General features: G+C 46.8%; 1 protein-coding gene across 2 annotated transcripts in view; it reads right to left on the bottom strand.

Moving 5' to 3' along the window:
* Positions 1-27,046, bottom strand: part of LOC8025408 (dedicator of cytokinesis protein 7) — a 278,454-nt gene that overhangs the window by 98,452 nt on the left and 152,956 nt on the right. For both annotated transcript variants that reach the window (XM_040206825.3, XM_040206824.3), the window contains exons 23-25: positions 16,324-16,457; positions 8,825-8,992; positions 5,619-5,775 (exon numbers count right to left, since the gene is read on the bottom strand). In XM_040206825.3, coding sequence (XP_040062759.1) covers positions 5,619-5,775; positions 8,825-8,992; positions 16,324-16,457 — 459 coding nt within the window. The remainder of the gene's footprint in view (positions 1-5,618; positions 5,776-8,824; positions 8,993-16,323; positions 16,458-27,046) is intronic.

The raw sequence follows: 27,046 nt of genomic DNA on the forward strand, positions 1-27,046 counted from the left end.
GAAGGAGTGGAACAAACCAGTGGAACAAACCAGTGCCACAAACGCAGCACGCTCACTCTACTTCATTTCATAATAAATAATCCATTCATTCTGCTGTAAAAATAAAAATAGAAAATAGAAACCACAGTGGGAATTATCTATGAATGCAATACAGGTTCGGTCTCGACGACCAAGAACTGGTGCATAGGTCATGACATTAATTTTTCCGCTAAATTTAGTGGGGAACCTGAATTGGTGCCATAGGTCATGACATTAATTTTCCCGACCGCGCCCATAGGCCAGTGATCACCAGCGCCGTCAAAAAATTGAAGTTAATGCGGAGAATTATGCTCTACAATCTCTTGGATAGCCGAAAAACTGTAGTTGCAGTTTCAACGTAGATTTGAGCTTGATTACAAGCTGGTGTGCTGTCAAAAAAAGCTCGAGGTACACCTAAGCACTTCTCATGAGCTCTGAATGCGAAACATGCAAGCCGCTCATCCGCTCCCTTTTAGGGGCGAAGCTCCTTAGGGTCTAGCCTTGTTTGTCCAGCGTCCGTGCTCACATCGATCTTGCTGGTGCTCGTGATCGTGCTCATAAGCTCACGTGCTCACGAGCAAATGAGCACGTGTTCATGTGCTCGCGTAGGGCAAAAAAATAAAAAATAAATGATAAAAAAAAAAATGTTAGCACAGTCGACAGGATTCGAACCTGTGCAGGGATTTCTAGTCCATCGCCTTAACCACTCGGCCACGACTGCCGGACGAGTAGGGGGCTCTGAGATGGGGTAGTAACTTAAGAGCTGGGGATGTCATGGATGAAACGTTGCATGTAGCTGCTCAACGTCTATACAGGAGAGGGCGCTGCGGTCAAACGCTCAAATGCGTATACAACCACGTTCCATACCACACATTCTCTTTGTGACATGGATAAAAACGAACGAAAGGCTGGGCATGCTGCGGCTCAGCGTCTACACAGACAAGCACCACCAGAGCTTCGCCCCAATCAATATCATTCACCACGTGGAGATGTGGTAATTTTTTTTGTCTGTATACTTTTCGTCGCCGGTCAAGGCGAGTGCTCCCCTGGTGACCTTGGACGCCCCGTGTTAACGGCGCGCTGATGGACACACACAGCGCCATGGGGTGAGCGGTCGTGGAAACTGACGAGCGCAGTGGCCAACGGCAGCCCCGTCGACACGCGCCAGCCAATGGAACCGAAGGCAAAATCCATCAGCTTTGCTTCGCTCCTTTGGGATCGGGGAAACTAGGTGCCATTTTCGCGCTTCAAACTGATGACGTCAGCTTGCTCCATGGGACAGTTAACGCGATTATATACGCATTTGACCGCAGCGCCCTCTCCTGTATGGACGTTGAGCGGCTACATGCAACGTTTCATCGAGCACGATCACGAGCACCAGCATTAATAGTCCTGAGAAAGGTGGTTGTACTTGTCTAACATGGCTAACTGCTTGCATGAGCCTTCATAACCAAGATGGCACCTTTAACACAATTCAACTGTGTAGTGGCATGTATTTTAGACCTCAAGAGCTCTGGGGACACTTTAAATGGCATTATAGACATCTTTTAACAGATGGTTGTCGCTAAGCATCGAATATAATTTCAAATGCTGTCCTGAGAAGGTGTGCACGTTGTATGTCAACATCAAAATGGACAAAAATGCTAAATTCGAAGGAACTGCAATCGAGGTTATGACAAAGCCAAGGTAAAAACCAAAGAAAGCATTCTGCTGGAAATGTGAGGTGTACTACCTGTTTTTCACATAAGCCTTCCTTCGTTGAAAAGCACACGTGTTACGGAGGCTAACACTCTGACAAATTAAAAATAGGCAACGTTAGTTAGAGTACACTCACTATGAGAAGTAATAGTCGTGAGTGTGGGGCACATTTTCTATATTCTGATATTTTTTAACTTGTCGTTTAATTTGACATAGCTGTAGAAATTTCGGCATTTATACGCCTTTTGCACATACATTGTATTTTTAAAAAAATTTTAAAATCTTTTCTTTAGATTATACCAACCTCTGTTTCTTTTGAAAGAACAACTAACTGGCCACATTTTGATGTGTCATATTTCTGCATACGCAAGTTAGGAAAATAAAAGTGTTTGCACGGATCCTTCGAAAATAGCTGCTTTTCCCGTGGTCAGGAAAGAGATAATAATGCTATCAGAATACCTAAAAAAGGTCACGCAAAGATGGTATCTGTACCATCTTTGCGTAAGCGGACATCTTCACATAAAAGATACTGTCATGTCTCATTTTAACACTTTTTCTACTTACATGTGTGCAGTTTACCTTAAGGCAGATTTCCTAATCTAGGGTTGTTTTGATGGCGAAAACCTTATATGTTTCATCGCTCAATCAACCTTTAAAGTCCTTGAGCGAAAACACGTCGACGACACGAAAAGTAGGAAAACATGTCGGCGGCATGAAAGGTACAAAAACACGTCGGCGACGCAAAAGGTACCAAAACCCACAGTTTGCCACTCGACCACGAGATAGCGTTACTTGTGCCAGAATCAGCGGAGGCTCCCGCGCGGCGCAAACCCAGCGGGAGAGGAGGACTCTCGCTGGGGCAGCGGGGAAGAGCGGGCGTGCGACATGCCCCGAGATTAACGGTGCCAAAAGTGCATTGTCGGAGAGCGCGCTGTCTTCGATGGTTCGCTATCACCGGGATCGGCGCTTTCGCCTTCAAGTCGTCTTAGGGATAACATAAGAGACCCTGTGAATTTTTTTAGAGTGGTAGCTGTTAATCTGGCATTGTTTGTATGCAAAAGTCCAGGTAAGCATGGGGAGAAAGGGATGGCACCGTGCAAGGAGCAACAGCGATTAAAGAAGGGGGGGCGTGGACTGTATCCCTCTCACTGCGTGAAGATTCTGGAAACGGCCCCCCCGCAGCCTGTCTGACCAGTGGGAATGGCAAGCGCACTGAGCTGAACAGAGGAGATAGAGGGACGCAGCGGCACAAGAACAGCAAGAATCATCCATGAGGTTGGTATTATTAGAAGTACTATTATTGTCCCAACTGTCACGCACGAAAACTGTACGTGTTTGTCAGCAAGAGGCACATCTCCTACAAGTGTTCCACTAAAAGCGGAGCTCCTAATTTAAACGTACAAAAGCACACAGACTAAAAGGAGATCCCCTAAAGCATGTCGTGGCACAATCTCTTTTTATCCTACAGGCATGTTAGAAGCAGTGTCAGCACTACAATAGCTTTCACCTTATTTGGTTCTTCTGCACTTTGGGAAATAGACCAACAAAATGAAAAATAAGAGCCCACAGAATGACCAGTGTTTTGTCTGTTAGTTCCGAGAGTTGAACAGAGCAAAGGAAGCACCCATTCCCGACCAAGACCATTCGGTCACCTAGAGATTCGGTTTGCTGACTGCCAAATAAGCGTAATATGACTCTTTAAACTAGTTGCTAGTTGTACTCGATCAAAAACAAGTGGTTTGATTCGCGGCACTTTCTGAGACATCACCGAATTGAGCACCTCCAGAATGCAGCGATGGAAGCGGCATTTGACCTTTCCTAGCAGGTTCTGTAGCAGGCAAAATATTGGTTCGGAGCAGTTACCGACACTTTTGGAGCAGATGCCAACATCCGTTAGCACATCACTTGAGAATAGAAAAGTGATTGCATCTCTAAATGAGTTTGTTTATGATAGTGATTGAGGGTTCATCGTTGATACTCAAGCAAATTACTTATTACCGTTTGTGATAAAAATAGAAAGGGCATAAAAGGAACACAGCCTTCTTAAATAACGCTCTAGTCAGAGTAGGTTTCGTTTATAATGGTCTTTAAAAAATGTTCGAAAAGCGAATCATAGTGCAACACTTCACTGGGATAAATCCTCTCTCCCCCCACTCCTTTTTACACTCCGTACTTTCTCTAGCCTGTAAATATAATTTCTGTAAAATGCCAGCAAGAACAAGCACATCCACTAATACGTCCACCTGCAAAAATCTGTCCTGTAAGTTTAATGAACTTATCAAACTCGAGACTCTAATATCATTAACTGCAAAAATAACCACCCAAAAATATGGCAAAAGCCTACCGTCGCACTTTGAAGGTGACACTGCTCTTTGGCGGCGAAGGAACCAGAGTTACGTCGAGTTTGCTCTTCTTTCGATCGACAGCTGAGGGAACTACCGTGAGCACCGTATTATTCAAATGTATTTAGACTCGTGTTTTCTTCTCTATCTTCCTCTGCTCGGGGTTTTTTTTCTTTTTGTTTTATATTCAGAGAATAATTTACAATTAGGAGAAAGAAAGTGGACCGATAATAATCCTGAGCATAATTTAGGCACTTATTGAGCTAAGCCAGGCGCTCCCCCAGGTCAGTCACTGCTCCTAGCACTCTAGTGCGACGTGCATGCTGGTGAGAGGCAAAGGGTGACACGAACGGTGTAAGTGCAATGCAGAGCCATCTATTGGGAGAGTTTGGCCAGTTTACGACCTCACCACCGTAACGCCCATTTCCAAGCGAGTTAATCAGTTCACGGCGCAAAGTGAAAGGCGCGAGCACATAAATTCCTGGCTGCTCCCAGCTGTGCGGGGAGGGTTGCCATTTTCATTCATTTGCCCGGTGGAATGCGTGGGGTCGACATCTAAATTTCGCTTCTTTCCTTTTATTTCGCCAGCTCCAGCAAGAAAACGAAATAGTGTTATTCCTCGGTGGGTAAAAAAGATAACGAATGAAGTTTTCTCAACTTTTCACCGCAAACTTTTATTCGGTCGAAAAAGAAGTCGGTCCGTAGCAGACGACGTGTAGTCTCAATGGTGCTCTGCGCCGAAAGCGTGTTGCGTCAAAATGGCGGTCCTTTCCCACCCCCTTTTTGCTCCCTTTCCTCTCTTGCTCCTTCGGTGCTCACCCCCTTTCCTTGAGTTTTCTCCTCTCCAGCGCCTTCTTTGCCACGCCTACTGGCCAGACTCTCCCAATAGACGGCTTTGGTGCCATGGCACTTTGCAGCCACAGAACGAAGGCGTGTGGCAGACGCGATAATGGAAATGACTTCATCGGCAGTACAAGACCCGGGTTCTCTTTTACCTCAGCAGCCGCAATCGGCAATCCTACTATTCTGCAAAGTTTAAGGACATTTAGTACCTGGCATCGACGACATCGTCTGAAAATCGGCCAGAACGGTTCATGCCCAGCATTAACGGCTCTGGCCGGTTGATTCGTAGCATCAAAGCGCGACATTGTGGCATTCGTCATGTATGTGTACATGTTCTTTCATTGACCAATCAAGCGCAAATGTCCCGTGACTTGCACTTTTAGTGCGCGTGTTTGTGGTTGTATCTCTTCCAAGCCTTCGACTGTGCTCTGACTAAGATGAAACAAACTATACGGTAAGTAGAGATGCCGCGAAATTCGTATTTGTACAATTTTTATTTCCTTCTACTTTTTCGAATGTTGGGGTCGACCAATAAATTATTAGATTTTTTGCTTTAAACTCATCTCGGCGCGGGTGTGGTGCAATTCTTAGCAAAAGTAGCATTTTTCCGCAAGATGCAGCGGAGTTTCTTTCATGGTGCGATTTGGCACAAATGGCGCGACGCTTCCATCGCCGAGAATGGGCAGGTGGCATAAAACAAACGTCGCGGTACGTTACCTGGTCCACCGCCCGAGCCGGCGTTGTTTCCGCGTCGCCGCATCATCATCTCGCTTCTGGCACTAGAATGACCCAAAATGGCGTCCTCCAGCTTCGACTTGATGTCGGAGGTCTTCCGCAGCGTCTGCTGGGCAAACCTACGCATCGTCTTCTTTCCCTGCGATGGAAAGACGGCGCAACCTGAGGCACACAGCGGCGAAGGAATGGCCGGAGTGGGATGCACATCGACTCTCGTAGAACGCAAAATGACACCAGCGATTCTTACGTTGGAGGCTCGTACGGTACTGAGGCAATGCAGGAGGGCGTCAGAAATAAAACTCCGGCCCTCGGAGGGATGCACACAGACAACACCGATCCCGAGGATGCCAACAATTGGAACCACGTCACGGCGGGGAGAACCGTGGTTGAGTGCATTAACACCACAGCTTGGAGGACGTGGAGCTCAAATGCTCCCCAGTTCTGGTGCTTCACGCAAATTCTATGACGACCGTTTGCATTTGCCCAGCATCTGTGCACTTGAATAAAGCCAACTACCTTCTCATTTTGCACATATTACATCCTTTTGCTGCAAAACACTTTATTGCCCCCGCCAGACAGCGAGAAATGCCCAAAGCATGGCACTGTCTGGCAGGGGCAATCGAGTGTTTCGCGGCAAAAGGACATAAAACATGCAAAATGAGAAGGCTTCATTCGAGAGTACACATGCTGAGCAAACAAAAGTTTAATGTGCCAGACACTCGTGAACCAAGCTTTGGATCACTAGGCTTAGCCTAGGCCAAGTCACGGAGACACGAACATCAATGGGCAGGCAGATAGATAGGTAGATCTCGACACACTTCTTTCGGTGCCGCTAAAAGATCGGCTAGCCGCAATGCTTCCTTGTACATGTAGCAACACAATTGAAGCATGGGAGGTAAAAACTGCTCATCAAACAAAAACTAAGAGAGACGCGAGAAAAATTTCTGCAATGCATACAAGTCGCATCGTTGTACAAACACACAAAAAAAGATGGCTGAAAAGAACCGCAACCTATACACTGAAAAATACTATACAGTGCAACCGATTTATAACGATAATGAGAAAACCCAAAATTTCAATCGTTATAACCGATTATCATTGTAACTGATCATCTCCAATCTAGAAACTGATCGTTATAAGCGGCACATTGTTATATTGTCACGAATGACGAGGTCGTCGTCACGAATGACGACGAGCCAGCCGCCGCGCACAGCTGGGCACGCGGCGGCTGGGCACAGCTATGCGCCTCTGTTGCGCAGTAGTCAAGTCTGACGCTGCACCGGAGCCGCTCGATAGCGCCTCTCATGTTGTGCGCATCAGCTCACGCTACGTATATCCTGGCATAGCCGAGCTAAGCCACCGCAATTTTTTTATAATTTTTTTATTTTTTATTTTGAAGAAGCCGAGGTTGGAGCTGCTGCTGCGCCCTGTGTTTTCAGTCACACTTGAAAAGGAAACCGAGCTGGTTTTGAAACGTCGGGTTTCCTTTCGAGATTTGGTTGGAGCTATATTTTTCGGGCTTTAATTCTTCTCCAAACAGGAGTTTTCTGCAGAATTTGTTTACTTTCAAGAATGACACGTGTGTTAGTGTGGCATCGATAGTGCTCATGGCAAGAAACTTGCATTCTTAGGTGCTTTTGACAGGATTGCACAGTCAATCACCTTGCAAAAGGGGTATTGTCCTATTTCTTCGCTTCAATGTACGTGATTTCGTAATAAATCAGTTGAAAGTCCCGGTCCTTTGTCTTGCTTGCACTGTTTTTAGTTTCTAAATATGAAGCTTGTCTGGCAAGCCACGGTCAAAGAGAGTTGTTCGGCTGCCAAACATTTGTGCCATAAGCTCTGCTGGCTTCACACACACAAAAAAAAAAAGAGAACAGAAGCGGCAGGAGCGAACACTCCGAGACACTTCAAAATGACTTTGTCAGCTGCAAAAGCTTCAAAAACAAAAACAAGAAGAAGAGGATGGGCAACTCTAGGAACAACGTGTAGTGCCTCGATGGCTAAGACCAGAGTTACCGTGCGCTACATTTCTCATAAAATGCAATTCTGCATATCAACAAATCAAAATACGACAGCCATGTTTTTTACAGCGGAGCTGTTAGGGGCTAGGTTCCCCAGGCTTGTGTCACCAGCAAAACAATTATGACACCGAACTCTGGACAGCTACCGCCATCTATGAGCGACGGTGGCAACGAGACAACTGGTAGTCACTCATACAGTCAAACCCGTTTATAACGAACAGCCGAAAATGCTACGATCAGTTCAATATAGCAAGTAGTTCCATACAGCAAAAAAACATTTACAACAAACTTCCACTATGAGTTTGTTGTAAGGCGAGAGCTTCTGTTTCTTTCTCATCCCTTCACTTTCACCTTGTAACAACACGCCGGAAAGATCTTTTTTTTTTTTTTTTGGCATGCGTGCAGAGTGTTTTTTTAGCTTATCTCCCCTTCTGAATTGCTTCTCTTCGCTCAATTTTGTTTGCAACTTGAGGTTTTGGAATGTCCTTTCTTTCCTACTTCTTTTTTGGGAGAAGGGACAGGCTAGAAGACGATTGTTTGCGTCTTTTTGGAAGCCTCCCCGGTGGGAGAAAGTTCGATATAGTCAATATGTTGTTCGTTATAAAACATACGTTTTACATGCATTTTTATTTAAATTTTCCAGGAGTTTGATGTCGACAGTAATTCACTGTACGTGCGTTCGTTCTAAATAGGTTTCACTGTAGATGGCGGCAGTGGGAGCGGAACAAGCGGTGACGTACACAGCAGCGCGAATGGTTCTGTAAATGCCACGAGTCCGCTATCGCCTAAAGTTCCACTGGCATAAAGTTGACAAGTGCTGATTGTTGGGCAAGTTGGTATGGTATGTTAGAAAACATGATTGCGCTTTGAAGACGGGGACATAGGAAGGACAGACACCACAGAGCGCTCTGTGGTGTCTGTCCTTCCTATGTCCCCGTCTTCAAAGCGCAATCATGCTTTCTAACATAAAGTTCCACTGCGTTTAGCACTTCAGATTCCCTTGTGAAAGAAGAGCACATCGCTCGCCTGGAAAGGCACCATTGAGAACAAAAGCTCTACTGCTCTTCCTTCTTCACCAGAGTGGAAAGGCTGAAAGCTTTTTGTTCTGTTCTTTAACTTTTGTCCGAGGTTGATAAAGAAACAGCCTCGGTACAAGTGACTGACCTTGTACTCGAAGCAGGAGACGCAGATGTAGAGGATGTCGAGGAGCTGGTTGAGCCGCTGGGGGGGCCAGTCAGCCCACCAGTGGCGCAGAGTGCGCTGATCGGCGTTCTTCAGCACCCAGAGGAAGCAGGCAAGCAGGTGCTTGGTGGCCTCCTCCTTCAGCTGGCTCTGGGCACATCCCAAAAACAGAGCCGACCTTAAAATCTATGGCACCAGCTCGTCCAGACATTTGCACTCCAGTGTGAAAGAGAAAAAGGAGGAGAGAGGATTTCCAGACACTTTGAAAACATTGCCAGCAGCAAAAATTTTAAAAGCAAGAACAAGAAAAAAAAAAAAGAAACATTACAAAAGGAGGAAGTAGAAGGCTAAGACTGGAGGTAGTGTCCGCTGCATCCCTTATAAAATGCAATTCTGCACATGATAATTTAATCGATAGATAAAAATAAAATTTAAAATTTTTTATACTTCTACTATTGCAAAGTTTGACGAAGGTTCGACTGAAGCTCAACTGATGGCTGTTTGAAGGAACAGTATACATTAGTTTCTGAATGTATAGAGTCAAGATTTTGCGCAGAAGTGGCCGAAGAACATGCATTGTTCTTTGGCCACTTCTAGCGAGGAAAATGCCTTATCCTTGCTAGCTTTGGACAAGGAAAAAGGGTTCTGTGTTCTTTCAGTAGAACTCTATAAAAGTAAGGCTCTTAAAGCCGCAACATCTCTTTTCCAGACTGTAAGCAATTCCGCCCTATCTAAGAAAATTTTCGAAGCAAAAAAGCTCTGTAGAAAGCAAAACCTTGAACAGCTAGGTAAAAAGATAGAGGCGGGGCGAGAACTTAGCCTAGATCTATTTTTCACGACTAAGACGCTCTGGATAGAATGCCCATTTCGTGTCATTGTCTCGGAGGCTGGCACGTGGCAGAAACCTCTTGCTCTGTTTCTGCAAAAATGTTTGAACCTGTTAGAGTGACAATCTTTTTCTCATGGGGAAGTCGGATAAAGTTAATTCCTTTCTCAAGGACAGCCAACACACGGGGTACATTGCCTGGTCTGTGGACATTAAGGACTTGTACTACTACTCAATACCCCACAAAGAGCTTTTTACCTGCATTAGTGATTGCATTGACAAATTTGGTCCTGTCACATATCAGAATGCTGCAGGAATAACTGTTGAAGGCTTTTTGGAGCTCCTTGACATTTACCTGAGATCAACCTTCGTGATTTGGGAGGGCAATATTTACCTCCAGCGGCAGGGAATCTGCATAGGATCATGCATCGCTCCTGTGCTCAGTGATGTATTTTTAGCAAGCCGAGATCGCATTATCCTCACACACTTGGAAGGAACCGAGGTTGCAAATGCAAAGCTATTTCGTTATGTTGACGACTTTTTGATATTGTTAGAGACCAATGTCACGTCCTTCCAGTCATCTTTGACTGAGGTGTTAGGCATTTTTGGCAACTGCCTCGTGTTGCTCGTTATAACCTACAAAGTGCCTGTTGCGGGATGTATTAGGTTTTTGAATTTGATGCTAACTATGTGTCCAAGTCACGTTTGTTGGGCGTGTGAGCCACGCGCCGGCAAGCCATTACTACCCTTGGACTCGGCTCACTCAAAGATTGTAACAGAGCAATAGCGAAGGCTTGCGAAAGTCCTGCCTTCATCAAATTCGGTCAAGTTTAGAAAAACAAATCAAACGCCTCACGGCAGCTGGGTTCCCTTCCCACTTGTTGGTAGCGGTTGCAGAGACTATCCTCAAAGAAATTAAGAGTGGGGACAATGCCCGCAAAAAAGATGCATGAAAAAAACGAAAGTTTGCCGTTATTCGCTATTTACACGGGTTGTCTCGCCATCTAAAAAGAGATAGCAGGCAAAAGTGAAGTGGATGTGCTCCAGAAAAACTGTAAAGGTTATACAGAGCCATAAACCCTTTCTCTAGAGAGGCCACGGGCTGTGTGACTAAGCATCAAAATTGTTTTGTCACTCGCGCCATAGAGGCTGTGGATTCTATCCCTTTGTCCTGTGGACAGCATTATGTAGGCCAGACTGCCTTAGTGAAAGGGAACCTACCTATAATGTGACCTCTGCAGCATCTGGACATCTTGGCATTCATTTACACAATTCTGGACAACGCCATTACGACCAACAAACCCGTGAAGTAATGGAGGCGTTCGAGATATCTAGATTAGGTGCTGAGTGTTTCAGCTGCCCGCCTATTGCCCTATGTAACAGAGAAATAGATTATCTTACTCGTCACTAGTGTAAAATGCATGCGTGCGATGTGATGGTTTTGTGGTGTTGGTGCATAGCTGTTTTATCTTTCTTTTGGTCTTCACCAAACAAGTATTTATTGTGTGTTCACGACAAATAAAAATTCAGTTGAGAGTCACCGCTGTGTATGCATCCTTCTGCTTCTCGTCCCTCGTCGTTTGTGCTGTTTGAACCTTTTAAAAATGTCACACCAAACTAGCCCAAGCTTCGACCTTAAGCATGCATTAGGCGTAAAAATATTATGAATTGTAAATAGATCAGCTTGAACTTTTGAACTCCTATACTTGAACACGAAGAAAGGACTGGAGAGGACAGACAGCATACTACCAACCACGTTTTAGCACCCAGTCCATCACCGTTCACAAAAAAAAGAAAGACAATATCTACAGAGTGTCAGAACAGCAGCAGCACGAGCTGGTAACATGCCAGTTCAAAAACAAATAGTTTTTAGGTATTTCTGCATATTTTTTCTATACATTTTTCTATAAGTGTAATTATCAGTAGTAATATTTATTAGTGCAATGGGTTTATTTATGTAATAAGTTTCTCGTGCTCTACTTTGCCCTCTGATAGAAAAGAAACCGCGCAAGGAAGAAGTTTACGCTAAAACATTGTTGGTAGCCAGCTGTCTGCCTCCTTCTGTCCTGTCTTTTTTTGTGAAATATTGTTTTGAAGTTCAAGCTGATCTATTTTCAAGTATGTATCAACAAGCTCAACTCTTAACCGTGAAAAATATTTCACTGAACGAACTTACCTAATTAAAAACTCTAAATCTCTACCTACAGTGGCCGTGTGCTAACCAAAGGCATCTGACTGGCGCAAAAGCTGATAGATGTTGACAGTGCTCTCCATATCGACAGGTGGGGGCCATGAGTGAAGGCAACGAGTACCCAATTTTGCAGCATTGGCTTCAATGAGTACACCACTGTTGTTGGTGGCTTGTATGGGAGTTTCCCTCCTCGTTGAACTGCCTCACCCAACGCAGCATGGAAGCCCAGAGGGTACCGCCCAAACGCCACCCGAAAACGTCAATGGACCTCCATTCGGCCTCTGGCTCTCCCCGTAACAAAGTGCAACCCTGACTCGCTCGTTGGGGGCTATGCACACCTGAAGATGACTTGTACCCCCAAAACAGCACTAACTTGCAGACAAAATTAGAGGCGCCGTAACAACCAGAGAGAGCAAAGCGAATGGTAACATGTAGCCAAAAATAAAAGAAAATGAGACAACAGATTTGTTTTGCTCCTCTCGTTTAATCTTCATTTTATATGTTTCATTGGTATAATAAAATAATCATGCACATCTGGCTCAGAAATTCCGTCTGCTATTGCTGAGGTCGAGGAAAGCGTCGCGTTCCCCTGCGACCTTACGTGCCACCATCTGTCAGCCAAACAGACGCCGTAGATTCTCAAGCTCTTGAGTTCTTACTTTTTACTCGGGTAAGGTTGTGAGGATAGCAGCTTGGGCAAGTTGGTAAAGCATCCTAACAACAACAGGCAAGACAACAACGCACACATAGGACACACACTTAAGAGACACACAGCACTGACTTACAACAATTGTATATTTGGGTTCTTCTGCGCGAGAAACAGAAAGGATAGCAAAACTGCTTCATATTCTTTCTCTTCGCAAAAGGGCACAACAATATTTTCCGTATCTCACTTTTACTCTTACCCGGAAAGTGATTATGGACATTTAGGTCTGCACTGTCAAAATTGTGGGAGTGAGGATGTCTTTATGCAGTGTTCTGTTATAGGTAGAAGTAGCCGGAAGCTCACTAGAGAGATCACTGAGGCAGCGAGAATTGTATGGCTTAAAGACACATATGTCAGTGCCCCATCCAAACAAAGAGCTAGAAGTTTTGTCCAATGGAGGGATGAGATGCCTGTGAGATACGAAAAATATTGTCACGCCTATTGCGAATTTGAAGAATACGAAGCGGTCAGGCTATTCTTCTCGTTCCTTGCGCGTAAGAACCCAAAATTACGAGTGAGTTGTAAGTCAGTGCTGTATACCTCTTGAGTGTGTGTCCCATGTGTGTGTGTTGTTGTCTTGCACTGTCATTGTTATGGTTACTCAGGTAAGCTCGTTCAGTAAAATTTTTACACCCTTAATGCACATTCTTCGGCCAACTCCGTACAAAATCTTAGCTCAATACGTTCCCAAACCAATTTATGCGGTCCCTTCAAACAGTCATCGATCCCTCTGCTTTGTGCTGTACCATGTTTAAAATAGTTAAAAAACCACAGAAATTAAAAACAAGCTGATGCCTCCTAGCAGAGAAGTGCAATATCCGTTGAGAAAAGTATATATGTTGTACCGTATTTTGGCGCATATCAGCTACCCACCCCTGCCTATAACCTCCAGCCCCAGCTTACTACCGGCAGGAAAAAACAAAAAATACCTCGCATATACCACGCAAAGCTATGTCTTGAGCTCGCCAGAAACCTTCCTTTGGAATACACTCATCGCTCCATTCGCTGCAAGCTATCATCACAGGCTCCTTCGTTGTCGCAGACAGCGTCATCATCCATGCAGTCAAGGCGATTGCTGATGCAGCACTTTTTGAAATTGTTCCATCTCGTCTAGAGAAGTTGCAGTAACGCCGGATCTCTGTCGACACAGTGCGACCACAACCTCTTCTCAATGAACTTGCGCTTCTCAATGCTTCTCAATGCACTTTCTCGGGCTTTTTTTTAACGATCTTCGGTTGCTGTTTGCAGGTTTTCGTTCTAGTACCTCTACTCTCGCATGAACGACTCATCAAAGTCGTAGCAGTCCTAGTTCCGGCCTGTCGCTTGGTATCTCTACGGCAAGGGACCTGACGACGGCGCGGCGATTGACGTCTTGGAGCCCGCAAAAAGAGAGCAGAGATGGCGAAAAAGGAGAAGAAAAGAGGAACTCGAGGAAATCTGCTCCACGACATGCATTGCAGTCAAGGCGCACTGCCTGCCGAAATTCGCATATAACCCGCACCACTACTTTGCATTTGATTTTCTATCAATTTTGATGCAGGTTACATGCGAGAAAATACAATACGTGGAAATTAGTTCTCCCAAAAACTCAGACTTTTTGTGTAGAAGTCGAACAACACTGTCCATAGGTTAAAATCGGTCGAATTTGAATAAAAGTGCTAAGTTTCCATATCAAACGTCCTGTTGGACAAAAGTTTGCGACATGCTTAGTTACGACCGCTTATGACTGCTGCAGTGGAACGCAGGTGGTTGTAACGCAGTTTGCCACAGTCAAACATACATGTCTGAGTCACCCTTCATTGAATGAAATGCAGTCTAGAAATCCAGCTTCCTTTTAAGCAGGGTTCCCTGTTCTCAGTACATGCCGATAAACCATGAAAAGTACCCTCCGAGACAGTTTTATCACAACTGGAAAAAACCGGAAAAAACCCAATTGGAACTGTCCTTCAAAGAAAAATATGTAAGCTTCACAAGAAGCAATCTTCACCAACAGCTTCATTTTGTGTCGATTCTGAGCAAAGCTCACACTGCCCAAGGCTGCTTCTCTAATTGCTAGCAGGATGTTCTTCATGTATTAAGGACGTGTCCTGTTTGATTCAACAGAATTAAACCCCGATAAACGCCCCGTTTTTTGTCCAATACTGAAAGTTGAGACCGAACCTGTAAATCAAATTAGACCCGAAAAAATACTTAAAGGATAACAAACTCCGAAAACATTGAGCCCGACTTATGAGCAGGGTTTTCAAGTTTCTCTATTTTATCCAGGAACTTTGTATTTGTCTCTGTTATTGGGCGCGTTAAGTTGGCGCTCCTTTACTCCTACTCCGACGCTCCGAGTTTCATACTCCGAGCGCAGCAACTAAACGGCGCATATCGTAGAGGAGCGCGACACACCGAGGCTGTGTTCCAAACCTACCTGAATGGATCCGAGTTACCCTGGCGTTTTATGTCACGTGACAACAAAATTAGAGAAATGCTGGACGCAGGTGGGTCTTCGATAACCACTTTTACCCTAGAGTTAGACCGAGTAAGTTTAAAACACGGCCAGAAACTATCGACGGGCCACGGCCCACACGAGCTCCTTCCAACCGTGGATATGGGTGGCAGAAGCCGAAAATATTTCGAAGAAAAATAATTAGGCCCAGGTGGAGTGGCAGAGTCTAAAGCAACAGAAACGGTGACGTTGTGAAGTTTCTACAAACGTTTTAATATTCCTGAAAGGTTTGAAGACTCGCTTCGTGCATGTATGTGAAAGGTTACCTTGCTTGATCTATTTATTGACCATGCATGCTGTTCCGATTTAAATTAAAGGCAATATTCTTGAACCCGCTCGTCGACGCAGGAGAACCCTCAAATTTGTCAGATTTTCTGGTTCCGTCGGTTCCGTCTCGCAGCGAGACGGAAGCTACGGCGATACCGGCACACCGTCGTTCCTTAGCACATCGTTTTTAGGCGGTATGCATGAACAAGCCTTTCCTGCAACGCTGACTGGTGTTTCGGCTTTCCAATCTAAGTATCTTTATTCGCTGCGGCTGGGCTAAGCATTCTAAGCAGGGCAGCCGTCTGTCTTTTCATCACTTTTCTGTCGCCGAGCTATCGGCACGCTCGTTCGATAGATCAATTCATTTTCAGGCAAGACGCACGAACAAACCTTTTCATCGACGCTCGCTGATGTTTCGGCTTTCAAATCGAAGTATCTTTATTCGCTGCGCTAAGTATTATAAAAGGGACAGAGCGGTCCGAATATTTCCTCATCTCGACAACGTTTCTGTCGCAGTGCTATCGGCACGGTACCGTTTGATAGATGAATTTCTTTTTCAGGCGAGATAAACGAACAAACCTTTCTCGGGACGCTAACTGCTGTCTTGGCTTTCAAATCAAATCGTTTTGGCCTGCTGGATTAAGCACTAATCAACTGAAAAGGGGCAGCGGTCCGCCTACGCCTTTTCGTCTCGGCGGTCGCAAGAGCAGCGCAGCCATCTTGTTTGTTTACGTGACGTCACGGAGCACGAAGAAGTCACTCGCGCTCCGAAGAATTCTCGGTGCACGAAGAGCGCGCTCGAGTGCACCGTCTCCGGTGGTACTCCTGTCCGTTTAGTGGAAGGAGCGCCTAACTCTCGAGCTCCGGAGCACGGACTTAACGCGCCCATTGTTAACCCGGAAAATGAAATTTTTTTGCACTGCTTCTTTTAGTTTTAAGCGTAACTTTGAATATTTGTTACAGAGACAATAGTTTGTAAGTGATCGGAGAGGCTTACATGGGGAGGAGCATCGTAGGGCTCAGGTTCCGAGCGGTACAGAACGCTGGACCCAGCTATCGCCATGGCAACAGACTGGTGAATGGACGCAGGTCTCCGTCGAGAGTTGGTCTCCGAGTTGTCTGCAAAGCGCACTGGGAAAGGACATGCAAGGTGGTCATATGGGATGGCATAGCTGAGAAGGAGACTGTCTCACCACATTATTAATTTTTTGTCCGTCATTTTGTCAGAGAAATTCGAGGAAGCTTGCACTATGGTGAAATATTTGCAACACTGCAGTATTGCACTAATGTGTAACATTGTGGGATATTGCTATTGAGCAATTATTCTTCACCAGTACAAAAGCAAAATATCTTTATGTGGTGCAATAAAAATATTTTTGGCAAAATATTACGCAGCATGCCCTGTTTCCTGAGTGAACAAAAAAACATAATTTTTGGAAAAAGAAAAGTAACTGTACAGCTATGAAATGAGTACATCAACCAAGCATTCTTTTTTTCGATCTTCTGAATTCCACCATTCTCGGAAAAGCACACTACTGTAATATCCCGAGAGATGCGCTGCCCCCGAAAAATAACCATACAATCACAGAATCCCTACAATCACAAGTTTTGTAGGTCACAAAGTCTAAAACTACAATTGTAATGCGAAACCATTATCTGTCCCAAGGAGCGAAGCCGGTGTTGTCTGTAGCAGCGAAGAATGGCACCTAAATTCCCATTGGCTGCGACGTGTCATTGTGGCTCCGTAGCAACGGTGTCATCATTGCCAAGGAGCCAGCCGAACTGCTGGTGGTGCAGCGGGAGGGGGGGACGTGGGAATGCGCTGGCCTGGCGTTAGGCCTAATGTTACGCTTTGAGGTTTAACGTCGTCAACCGGTACCCGGAGCTAGGGCAATGATGATGAGGAGAGGACACGTGATCAGCACAAGCCGCGCCAAGCTTCGCACTCCCACCGCTGCCTCACCCAGCGGCGCAGCAGTCACCAGCGAGCCAGGGCAGTCTGCGCGGCGCACCGCCGCACTCCCTGCCGACGTTGCGGCAGCTGCTGCTCCTCTCGGCGCCAAGAATGCTTTCGCATTCACAACTCTTAAAAAATGCTTAGGCAAACTCTGAATTTTTTTCAACTTCTTTTTATCGCACACCGAAAGTTAGCCTGCTCCTTATTTTAACCTGATCTGCTTTCGATTTTAGGTGGGCTATCTCTCGGGATATTGCCACAAATGACTACAAAACAAAGAATAACTGAGGGAACTGAAACGTGTGGCAAACATGTGCCAAATTAAAAAAAGGAAACAGAGGATAACAACAGAGCATCGTGCGTGTCGAAGTTGGCGTAGCAGCAGGAACGAGACTGATTCCGACTCGCAACGCGGAGCCCCTGTGTACATGCATGAGTTTCTGGAACAATCGGCGTAGAAGGTTCGGCGCGTAGAACATTTGGATCTCGAATAAGCAACAGAATTCTCGAATACACCAGAACGCGACAATTGCAGAAATAACAAAAAGGTGCAACTGCTCCCAGGCATCGAACGTTGGCCCTCTGCGTGGGAGCCAAGCACAATAACCATTGGACCACGGGCATGCTGCATACTTGGCTAGCTGCGCGCGCGGCATTACTTTCCCCTTTAAAAAGTATCACTCGATGCAACCGAAAACAAAAGAAAGCAAAACAAAAGTAATGGTGCATTGAAGAGAAACCTGGAGCACAAAACGTCAACAGTTTTATCACGTAGAACGGCTTGAGACGAATAATATGAACCATCTCGGGTCGCAAACGGCAGCGTGAAGAAAGCTGGGTTCCGTCAAGATTCCGTCAGGTGTGTAGTTCAAGTCCCCTGGGTGACAAAGAACCTTGTAGGGTCCAATATTTCGCTTTAACAGCTTCTCGCTCGGGCCGCAACGACGGATCGGTGTCCACACCCACATCCTGTCTCTGGGCTGGAAGTGGATGTCCCGACGACGGGTTGTAGTGGTTGCTTTTCTTGAATCCTGAGCCGGGCGAGCTGTTGTACCTCTTCTGCCCGTTGAGCAACCATCTGGGCATCGTCTCTCCTGTCGGGTCATGGGGTAGCATGGCATCGAGCATTGTCGTTACTTTCCAACCGTGAACTAGCTGAAATGGTGTAACTCAAGTGGTCTCTTGAACAGCTGTGTTGTAGGCGAACGTAACACACGGCAAAACTTCGTCCCACGTCTTGTGTTCCACGTCAGCGTATGTTGACACCATGTCGGCGATGGTCTAGTTTAGCCGTTCCGTCAGCCCGTTTGTCTGTGGGTGGTATGCTGCGTTTCGACGATGAATGGCGTGGCTGAAACAAAGGATCTCTTGCGTCAGCTGTGCCATGAACGATGATCCTCGGTCTGTATTCAGGACCTCGGGGGTGCCGTGCCAGAAGACAATGCATCCAACGAAAAAATTTCAGCCTTTCCACTCTGGCGAAGAAGGAAGAGCAGCGAAGCTGTAGCTTCTGTTCTCGACGGTGGTTTTCCAGGCGAGCGATCTGCTCTTCTTTCACAAGGGAATCGGAAGCGCTCAACACAGTGGAATTTCAGGCGATAGCGGCTTCGTGGCAGTTGCGCAACCATTTGCGCTGCTGTGCATGTCACCGCTCCTTCTGCTCCCGCTCTTATTCCTCCGAAGAAAGGGCATGCAGCCGACCCATCATGAGTCTAAACGGCAACTGATAACCACGTGGGAGACAAAAAAGACGAGGACGAAGAAGAATATAATGGCTGGCCGAAAGCCGGCAAGTTAGAGTGGAAAGGCCTGGAAAGGTTGCCGCCATCTATGAGAGACGGCGGCTTGCCTGCCGGTTGTCTGGTTGCTACTGTCGCTCATAGATGGCGGTAGCTGTCCAGAATTTTGTGTTGAGATTTATTCGTCAACGGACACGAAACTGGGGAAACTAGCCCTTAACAGCGCCACTGTAAAAACTTGAGTTACTTTCACGGCAGTTCCCGATGGAAAGGCTTTCGTTTCGGCGTATCGTGTTAGGTGATCAGTTGCAACAATTATCCACCGGTTGTCTCGCGTTGATTGCAGGAATGGGCCGAGCAAATCTATTATGATCTGCTGGAATGGGGTGATCGGCGACGCAATTAAGTGCAAGAGTCCTGCCAGTTTCGTCGGCGGTTTTTTCCATCGTTGGTGACAGGACCTCGTGTAGTTATGTAGTCTTTGGAAGGTCAGTAATACTTCTCACGAATCCTGACTAGAGTCCCGAGCCAAGGTGCACAGCCGTCGGGTCGCCATGGCATCCTTGGAAGACTTCTTTGCGAAGGCTGGTAGGAACCACCAACAGCCACGCCGTGTTGCTGTCACCCAAGTTCCCTTTGAACAGCACACATTGTCGAATGGCAAAGGTTGGCAGGGCTCGTAAGGAAGACCCGAGGAACTGTAGTCCCCTCTAGGTGTTCGATGAGTACTCGCAGTTCAGGATCAGCTCGCTCAAGTGCTGCCAGGTCGCTGACATTTACCGCGCCAAAAAAACACTCGTCGTAATCGTCGGTGCTGGCGGGTTCAGCTTTGACGGGGGCCCTCGACAGACAGTCGGCGTGCCTCCAGTCAGACTTGTACACCCCAGTCATGTCAAATTCCTGCAGGCGTAAACACCACCAAGTAGGGCGTCCCGATGGGTCTTTCAGATTGGCGAGCCAGCACAGCAAGTGGTGACATCTGATCACGCGGAATGAACTTCTGTTGAAGCATGAATGCAACTTCGTTATAACCTAGACGACAGCAAGGCACTCTTTTTCTGTCGTTGAGTAGTTGCCCTCTGCCTTAGACAAAGTCAGGCTTCGTTCTCGAAGGATCGTGACAGTGCCCTCCTGCCTTTGGACCAGTACCGTGCCAAGTCCAATATCACTTCTGTCGGTGTGGATTTCCATTTCTGCAAACTGGTCAAAATGGCCGGGGATTGGTGGTGCCTGGAGTCTCCGCTTGAGCTCGTCGAATGCCCGCTGTTGTTCTTCCCACTGAAACTTCACAGCATCCTTTGTGAGATCCGTGAGCGACGCAAAGCTTGGCGAAGTATTGAACGAAGCGGCTATAGTAGGCGCAGAGACCCAATAGCCTTCGTACTTCCTTCTTGTCTGACGGTGGAGGAAAGGCAGCTACGGTGCGCGTCTTCTCGGGGTCAGAACACTCTCCTTGTTCACAAAGTGGCATAAGAGCTTGAGTTCGTCATAAGCAAAACGGCATTTCACCGGCTTGAGGGTGAGTCCGGCTGTTTCGATTGCCTGGAACATGGCTAAGAGGCGTCTCAAGTGTTCGTCCAAATCATGTGAAAATACAAGGGGTGTGCCAATACCGAATAGTACTTATCAAATCGAATACCGAATCGAATTAAGAAAAAAAAAGCCGAATATCAAGTATCCAATAGTGATTTTATTTGTATGAATTTTTCAAAGTGTGCTGTGAATGAGAATATTATATGTGCAGAGTATGCACCTTGTGCAGAATATGCATCTCGTTGGGAACAAAAGCTCAAATGTATAAAAATTCTGGCGAAGAAAAAAAAGAAGCAGTTGCTGATGGACGTCGGGCACTAAAGATCCAATTTTATGGCACAAACATAATCTATCTACCCTAAGCGTCACAAAAAACCCAAAGTTACAGCCACGCGTGCCTTTTTTTCTCGTTAAAGGCACGACCTAACACCGCAACTTTTTTAAATATTTGTATATCTCAGAAAAGGGGCATTTTGCGATATTTGGTCTCCATTTTAAAGGGGCCCTGCAATGACCTTTTTACTAATTTTTAATTTGCACCGAACCTGAGCGCACCGAACGTAGTAACTTAGTGAAACTTTTCTTTTTTCAAAATTCCCTTTATTTTAAAAGTTATAGGCAAATTAAAATTGCAAAAACAAGCAAAAAATAACCTCCCTCATGACGTCCTTGGTTGCTTGAGAGAGGCCGTGAGCTAGAGGAGAAGTAGTGGGCTCATCGAGCGCTCACGGCTGCCGCACTCCGAGTCGACGGCGCGAGAGGGCGCCATTGAAGCGTGTTCTGGATAGGATGTATGCAGCGGGTAGCCAGAACGGCTTTCATTGCATTTGCTGCGCGATTAAACACTAATTCGGCATGACACTTCATTGGCCACAAACGACAGCAAACACGGGGTAAAGATCAGTTCAGAATAAGAGCTACTTTGCGCTGCCATACCGCGAAACGGCCAAAATGCAAGACAAAGCTTCTCGCCGAAGGCCTTCGGAACGCTCGGAGCCGGTCGGAAGCTCCTGCCTAAACGACCGCAGCGCCGCCGCGTACATTCGGGACCTTTCCTTGTCGGCGCCAGATCCCACTACTCCTTTCTAGTATGCGCCGCCTTTTCCACCGCTTGGTGGCGGGTATGTCGACGGGTCATTTCTTGTTTCCGTACTTTATGAACTGCATTCGTTTCTTTTTTTATCAAAAATACTGAAGAAAAACTACTTTTATAAATAAGTGAAACGGTTCGCGTCAGTTATATTTTGTATTTCGACTAAAAAGAAGCTTTTAGTGGCTCTGACCAGTAGTAAGCCCAGGACCAAAGACGTCACATTTTGCGCGCTTTCGGTACCGTGGGTCGCCCTCGTCGGTGGAGGAGGTTTCCGCGTCGTCCGGTTAAAATATGACGCACTGATATTTAGTTACTCTCTCTGTGCCCGCTGGCTTGCCCGAACCCCAAGAGACGTGGAAACCGGAAAAAAGGTGGACGCTTAAATATGATTGCAGGGCCCCTTTAAAAAAAAAAAAGGGCACCCGGGATTTTATTTCACATAAATAAACAAATAGGGGTTAAATCTGAGTAAACAGGCCTAAGCAATATATTCTGAAGTAAGAAAAAAAACATGTGGTCAGGTGGCGCAAGTCACTATCCAACTGCCGCTATGCATCCATTCCTCCTTCCATCTATCCCATTTTAGAGAGCCTAGATTTAAAAGAGAAAGCAAGCAAAACTGAAACCACGGAGATGGCTCCTGCACAGATTGGTCGTAAGTGTGCATGTGTTTTGCAGTCACATGGAAAGAAGGGCGAGCAAATGGAAGAGCGACGACGCCTGCCCGATCGACACTTTCGTCTTTTCGTCCCCTTCTCGCAGTTCGTAATTCAAACGCGGCTATCGAACAGTTGGAAACCCTCTCAAATCTAGGCATACTATTTTTCCGTTCTGTTTCGTTCCGAATCAGAACTTGCGGTTTGCAGCTCCAAAAGGACGACGACAACTCAGCTGGTTTCATCGGTGTGGTTAACGTTGTTTTCTTTTTGTGATACTGCAGTCGGCGATTTCTGTGAGTGTGGCAAGTGTGTTCTACATCGGCGCCTCAATTTGAAACGAGGGGCTTTACTCGTGAAAAGGATTAGGCATGGCGTGGAATTCCGGCTTCCCAACAATTCCTCTCTGGAAACGGCGCAAACGGGATGTTTTGGTTGTGATTCAAGGCTACATTGTGTCACGATCGTGAGTAAATCTGCGTGCTATAAAGTTTGTGGCGTTCATTACTTTTCTTTTTTCTAACCTGTGTGTTAAGTTTTTGTGGAATGGGAGGACCAAGAGGTGTTTCTCACACGGTCTGTCTAGCATCACGGCGCTAACATCGGGAAAAAAAACAGCTCTTCTGTCAGCTCCGCGCAAACCACGCGTCTTTGGCCGAATATATTGAATATTCTAGTGACCGAATACTAGGAATTCAATTCATGAATCGAATTATTCGGGAGCTTTCTATTAGATTCGAATTCATATATTCGAGTATTCGCGCACCCCTAGGAAATACTGTTACTACGTCGTCTAAGTAAACAAGACAACTCTGCCATTTCAGACCTGTCAGCACAGTGTCCAGGACACGTTGGAAGGTGAACAAAGAGCGAAAGGCATCACTTTGAACTCGTACAGTTTGTCGGGCGTGACGAAGGCAGTTTTCTCACGGTCGCGTAAGGATCAGAGCATATGTTTTCCTTAAATAGTTGTTTTGTTTATCTTTCACCGCTTGCTGGCATTGCCGAGAGGGCCACCTCTTCCAGAGGAGGGGGAGTGGCGGTGTGCAGGAACAAACAAATGGCCCCTCTGCGAGCGCGCACGGCACAGTCACACGGAGGGAATGTGTCCCCTTGGGGGACGGAGGCGGACCCACGGAGGAGCGGGATCGGGAGAGTTCGGGCAAGAGAGCTGCCGAAGCCGGTCGCGGACATGTGTCATCCGCCGGCCGTTTGTTAATAAATGTATAGTTAAAGCAACAAATCGTCGTCGCTGCCACTGCCTCGCCATCGAAGTCACCAGCTGCGATTGGGGAGAGGATTTTCGACAGCTGACGCCTCTCCCCATCACAACAAGAACTTTACTGGCGCATTCGTAGACTTCCATCTGCCAGTAGCCACTCTTCAAATCCATCGACGAAAATATTGGGTGTGGTGCAGGCGGTCCAATGTGTCGTAGATGCGGGGAAGTGGATAGACAACTCTTTTCGTGACGGCGTTCAGTCGACAATGGTCCACGCAGAACCTTAAGGTTCCACCTTCCTGACAAGCACAACTGGAGAGGCCCAAAGGCTGCTCGAAGACTGGATGCCGTTGTTGTTTGTGCATTTCCTGAACTTGCTCTTGAATGAGCTCTTTCTCTTTTAAAAAGACTCGATATGGAGATTGGTAGACAGGAAGCGCATCGTCATTGGTAACAATGTGATGCTTTGCTACAGTCATTTGTCGCATCCTTCAGGACGTGGCGAAGCACTCGCTCAACTCGCCGAGAAGCTCAAGCAGCTGTTGTCGCTGAACAGAAGGAAGCTTTGGGTCAGTCATGCTCCGGGGACGGCGTTGTGTTGCTGCGATGAACTCGGGTCCTCCGAGAGGGCGGTGATTGCGGCTGAGTCTCGGAGTCTCTCAATGTGGCCCATGGCAGCACCTTCTGTAAAATGTTGCGGCTCTTGTCGGAAGTTAAAAACAAGGACTGTGACACACTCGTCTTTTAGCTTCATTACATCTCTTACGATGCCGACTCCACTTCCTAGAAGCAACTGAACACTTCCCTCGAGCAGAACATTGCCGTGAGCAGCGTCCTTAGTCCCGACGGGTAAGAACACAATCGATTGCGGCGACACGTTCACGTGGTTAATGATGACTTGGACTGTGGATAATGTGGCGTTGAGTTCCTCCGGCGGCGGGACAGGTTTTCGCAATGTCAACCGGTTCACGCCCAGATCGATGATAACGCCAAATTCGCCCGAGAAATCTATTCCGAGAATAATGTCTCTTGCACGGTCTTGGAGAACGACGAACTTCATGGTGCAGGTGTCTTTATGAATGTGGACTCGTGCAGTGCACCTTCCCATAGGCGTTATCAGGTGGCCTCCGGCGGTTCGTATTTGCATGCCATCCCATGGTGTCCTCACTTTTTGAAGGCAGCGAGAGAGCCTCCCATTCAAGACTAAGTAGTCTGTTCCGATGTTCACGAGTGCTGATGTGTCGTGGCCGTTGATAGCAACACAATTACGTTGTTGGGCAGCGTTGCAGGAGCATTGTTGTGATGCGTGGCGTCAAAAGAGTGGGAGCGTTCCGGCATTCTTGGAGGATCTTTACTTTGGTCGTCTTCGGCAATGCTTCCTCCAGGTGTTACTGCCTTAGTTTTCCCAACGAAGCAGGGGAGACAGGCTCTATCAGCAAGGTCATGGCGCTGGAGACGCTGAACGTCGTGCAATGGTCAGCAGGGTTCACAGTGGAAGACGGCACTGAGGATGGCAGGCGTCGGAGATGCTCCTCGATGTTGCGAGGACGTTCGCCATACTTTGGGCGTAAGTCGTTCGGGTGGAACCTACGCAGCCCAAGTCGTCAGTAGGGGCATCCACGATAGCTGTGGTCGGCTTTCCCGCAGTGGTAGCAGAGCGGGCGTCGGTCAGCCGTCCTCCACATGTCAGTCTTTCTTGTCGCGGCTTGTTCTGGACGGACAAGTGCCCAATCTTTCTGGCGTCGGGAATACTGCGGCGCTGGAAGTTTCTGTCGGGGAGGCGCCATGTACGGATGTGAGGCTGATGGAGCTCGTCAGACCATCGCGACGTAGCTTAGAGCGGGCTCCTTCGGTGCTGCTACGGTGACGGGAGCCTCAGGCTGAAAGGCTTGGTAAACCACCTCTCGAACGACCTCGGCGAGCGAGGGAGATAACGGGTAGTCAGCAGCGGCTAACATCTTGTGAAACTCTTCCTGGACGATGTCACAGACGATCTCCCGAAGGCTGTCGACACCGGTGGTGCTCAGGTCGTCGGGAAGATGCGATGGTTGGAGGAGCAGGCACGCCGGCGAGTTGGTGGTAAGGATTGCTCAGACCGACAGTGCACGCTCGATGTTGGTGACTTCGTTCACAAAAGGGACGACGGTCATCGGGGGATTGCGGAGTAGGCCTAAAAAAATTTCACTCTTCACGCCACGCATGAGGGTTTTAAGTCTTTTCTCATCGGCGGCCTCTGGATCGGCCCGGGCACTCAGGTGCAGGACATCCTCAACAAAACTAGTCAAACTTTCGTTGGGGCCTTGCATCCTTGCTTGAAAAAGGTCCTCCGCTTGCTGCCAACGGTGATAGTTGATGGACGTCCACTTTAATTCGGCGGCGCAGGACTCTCACAAAGGGAAGGAGGCTTTGCGGTTCTCAAACCAGTGCCTCGTAGTGCCTTCAAGCGAGAAGTAGAAGTTCCGGAGGTGCTGCTCAGCCGTCCATCCGTTGTGGCGGGCTACACGTTCATAATGCTGCAGCCAGTCTCCTCGTGAGCTTTTTATTTATTTATTTTTTTACCCCGAAGACCCTTTCAAGAATTAAATAAGGGGAAGAGGGTCATAAACACAATAATAATCTATGAAAGTAACAACACAAAATGCAGTTGGCAGATAAGAAAACAAAGAAACAAGAAATTGCACACATAAAACTATTTAACGATAAGACACAACAATATGCGTTGTTATACATTAGTTATTAAGTGGTGAACATTTGGGCAGAGGTGATCGACACAATATCGTTGGGTAGGCTGTTCCATTCGGAAATGGCGAGAAGTGGAAAGTTTTTTAATAGGTTGGTGCAGGGAAGGATGGGACATACTTTGAAGGGATGGTCGACGCAAGATGCAACATGATAAGGTAGATGAACGTACGAGTGGCTGAAAGGAGAGGAGCTGTGATAGAGCTCGTGAAAGCAATGCATCTTCGACAATAAAGGGGCGAGAGGTTGAGGAACAGTTTTATGCTAGTTGCGCTTGAAGTACGAGAATAATTCTTAGCAATGAACCTGGCAGCTTTATTTCAAAGTGCCTCGATATCGTAGGTTAAATACATTCGATGAGGGTGCCAAACAATGGATGCGTACTCCAACTGCACGCTTACGAGGGAGGTATATGCTAGAAGCTTGGTTTCTTCATGGAAGGGCGCTGGAGTGCGGGGAGTGACGGGCAGGATGATGATGGGTGTTTTCAGCCCCAAATTTGATGGGGCTGAAAACACCACTGTGACGTAATGAAGGAAGTGGCGCAGAGACAAAACCTCCCGGTGGTGTTTTCAGCCCCATCGAAGTTGGGAAGGCTATGTGCAAGAGTAGATCTGGGTAAACAGAAAGGTCATGCATGAATAGTTTTTTTGGTCCTTTTGGGTTTGTGTTCTTTTGTGCATTGGGCTTGTATGTTTTTGTGATTAAGGTTTACATGTGGCTATCGGTAGAGGTTGACAGGTGGGGTATACTTTGTAGTCGGCGAGAAGGTTGTTTGAGT

Source organism: Ixodes scapularis, unplaced genomic scaffold (assembly GCF_016920785.2).
Source record: "Ixodes scapularis isolate PalLabHiFi unplaced genomic scaffold, ASM1692078v2 PGA_scaffold12__126_contigs__length_90152505, whole genome shotgun sequence".
Taxonomy (NCBI): Eukaryota; Metazoa; Arthropoda; class Arachnida; order Ixodida; family Ixodidae; genus Ixodes; species Ixodes scapularis.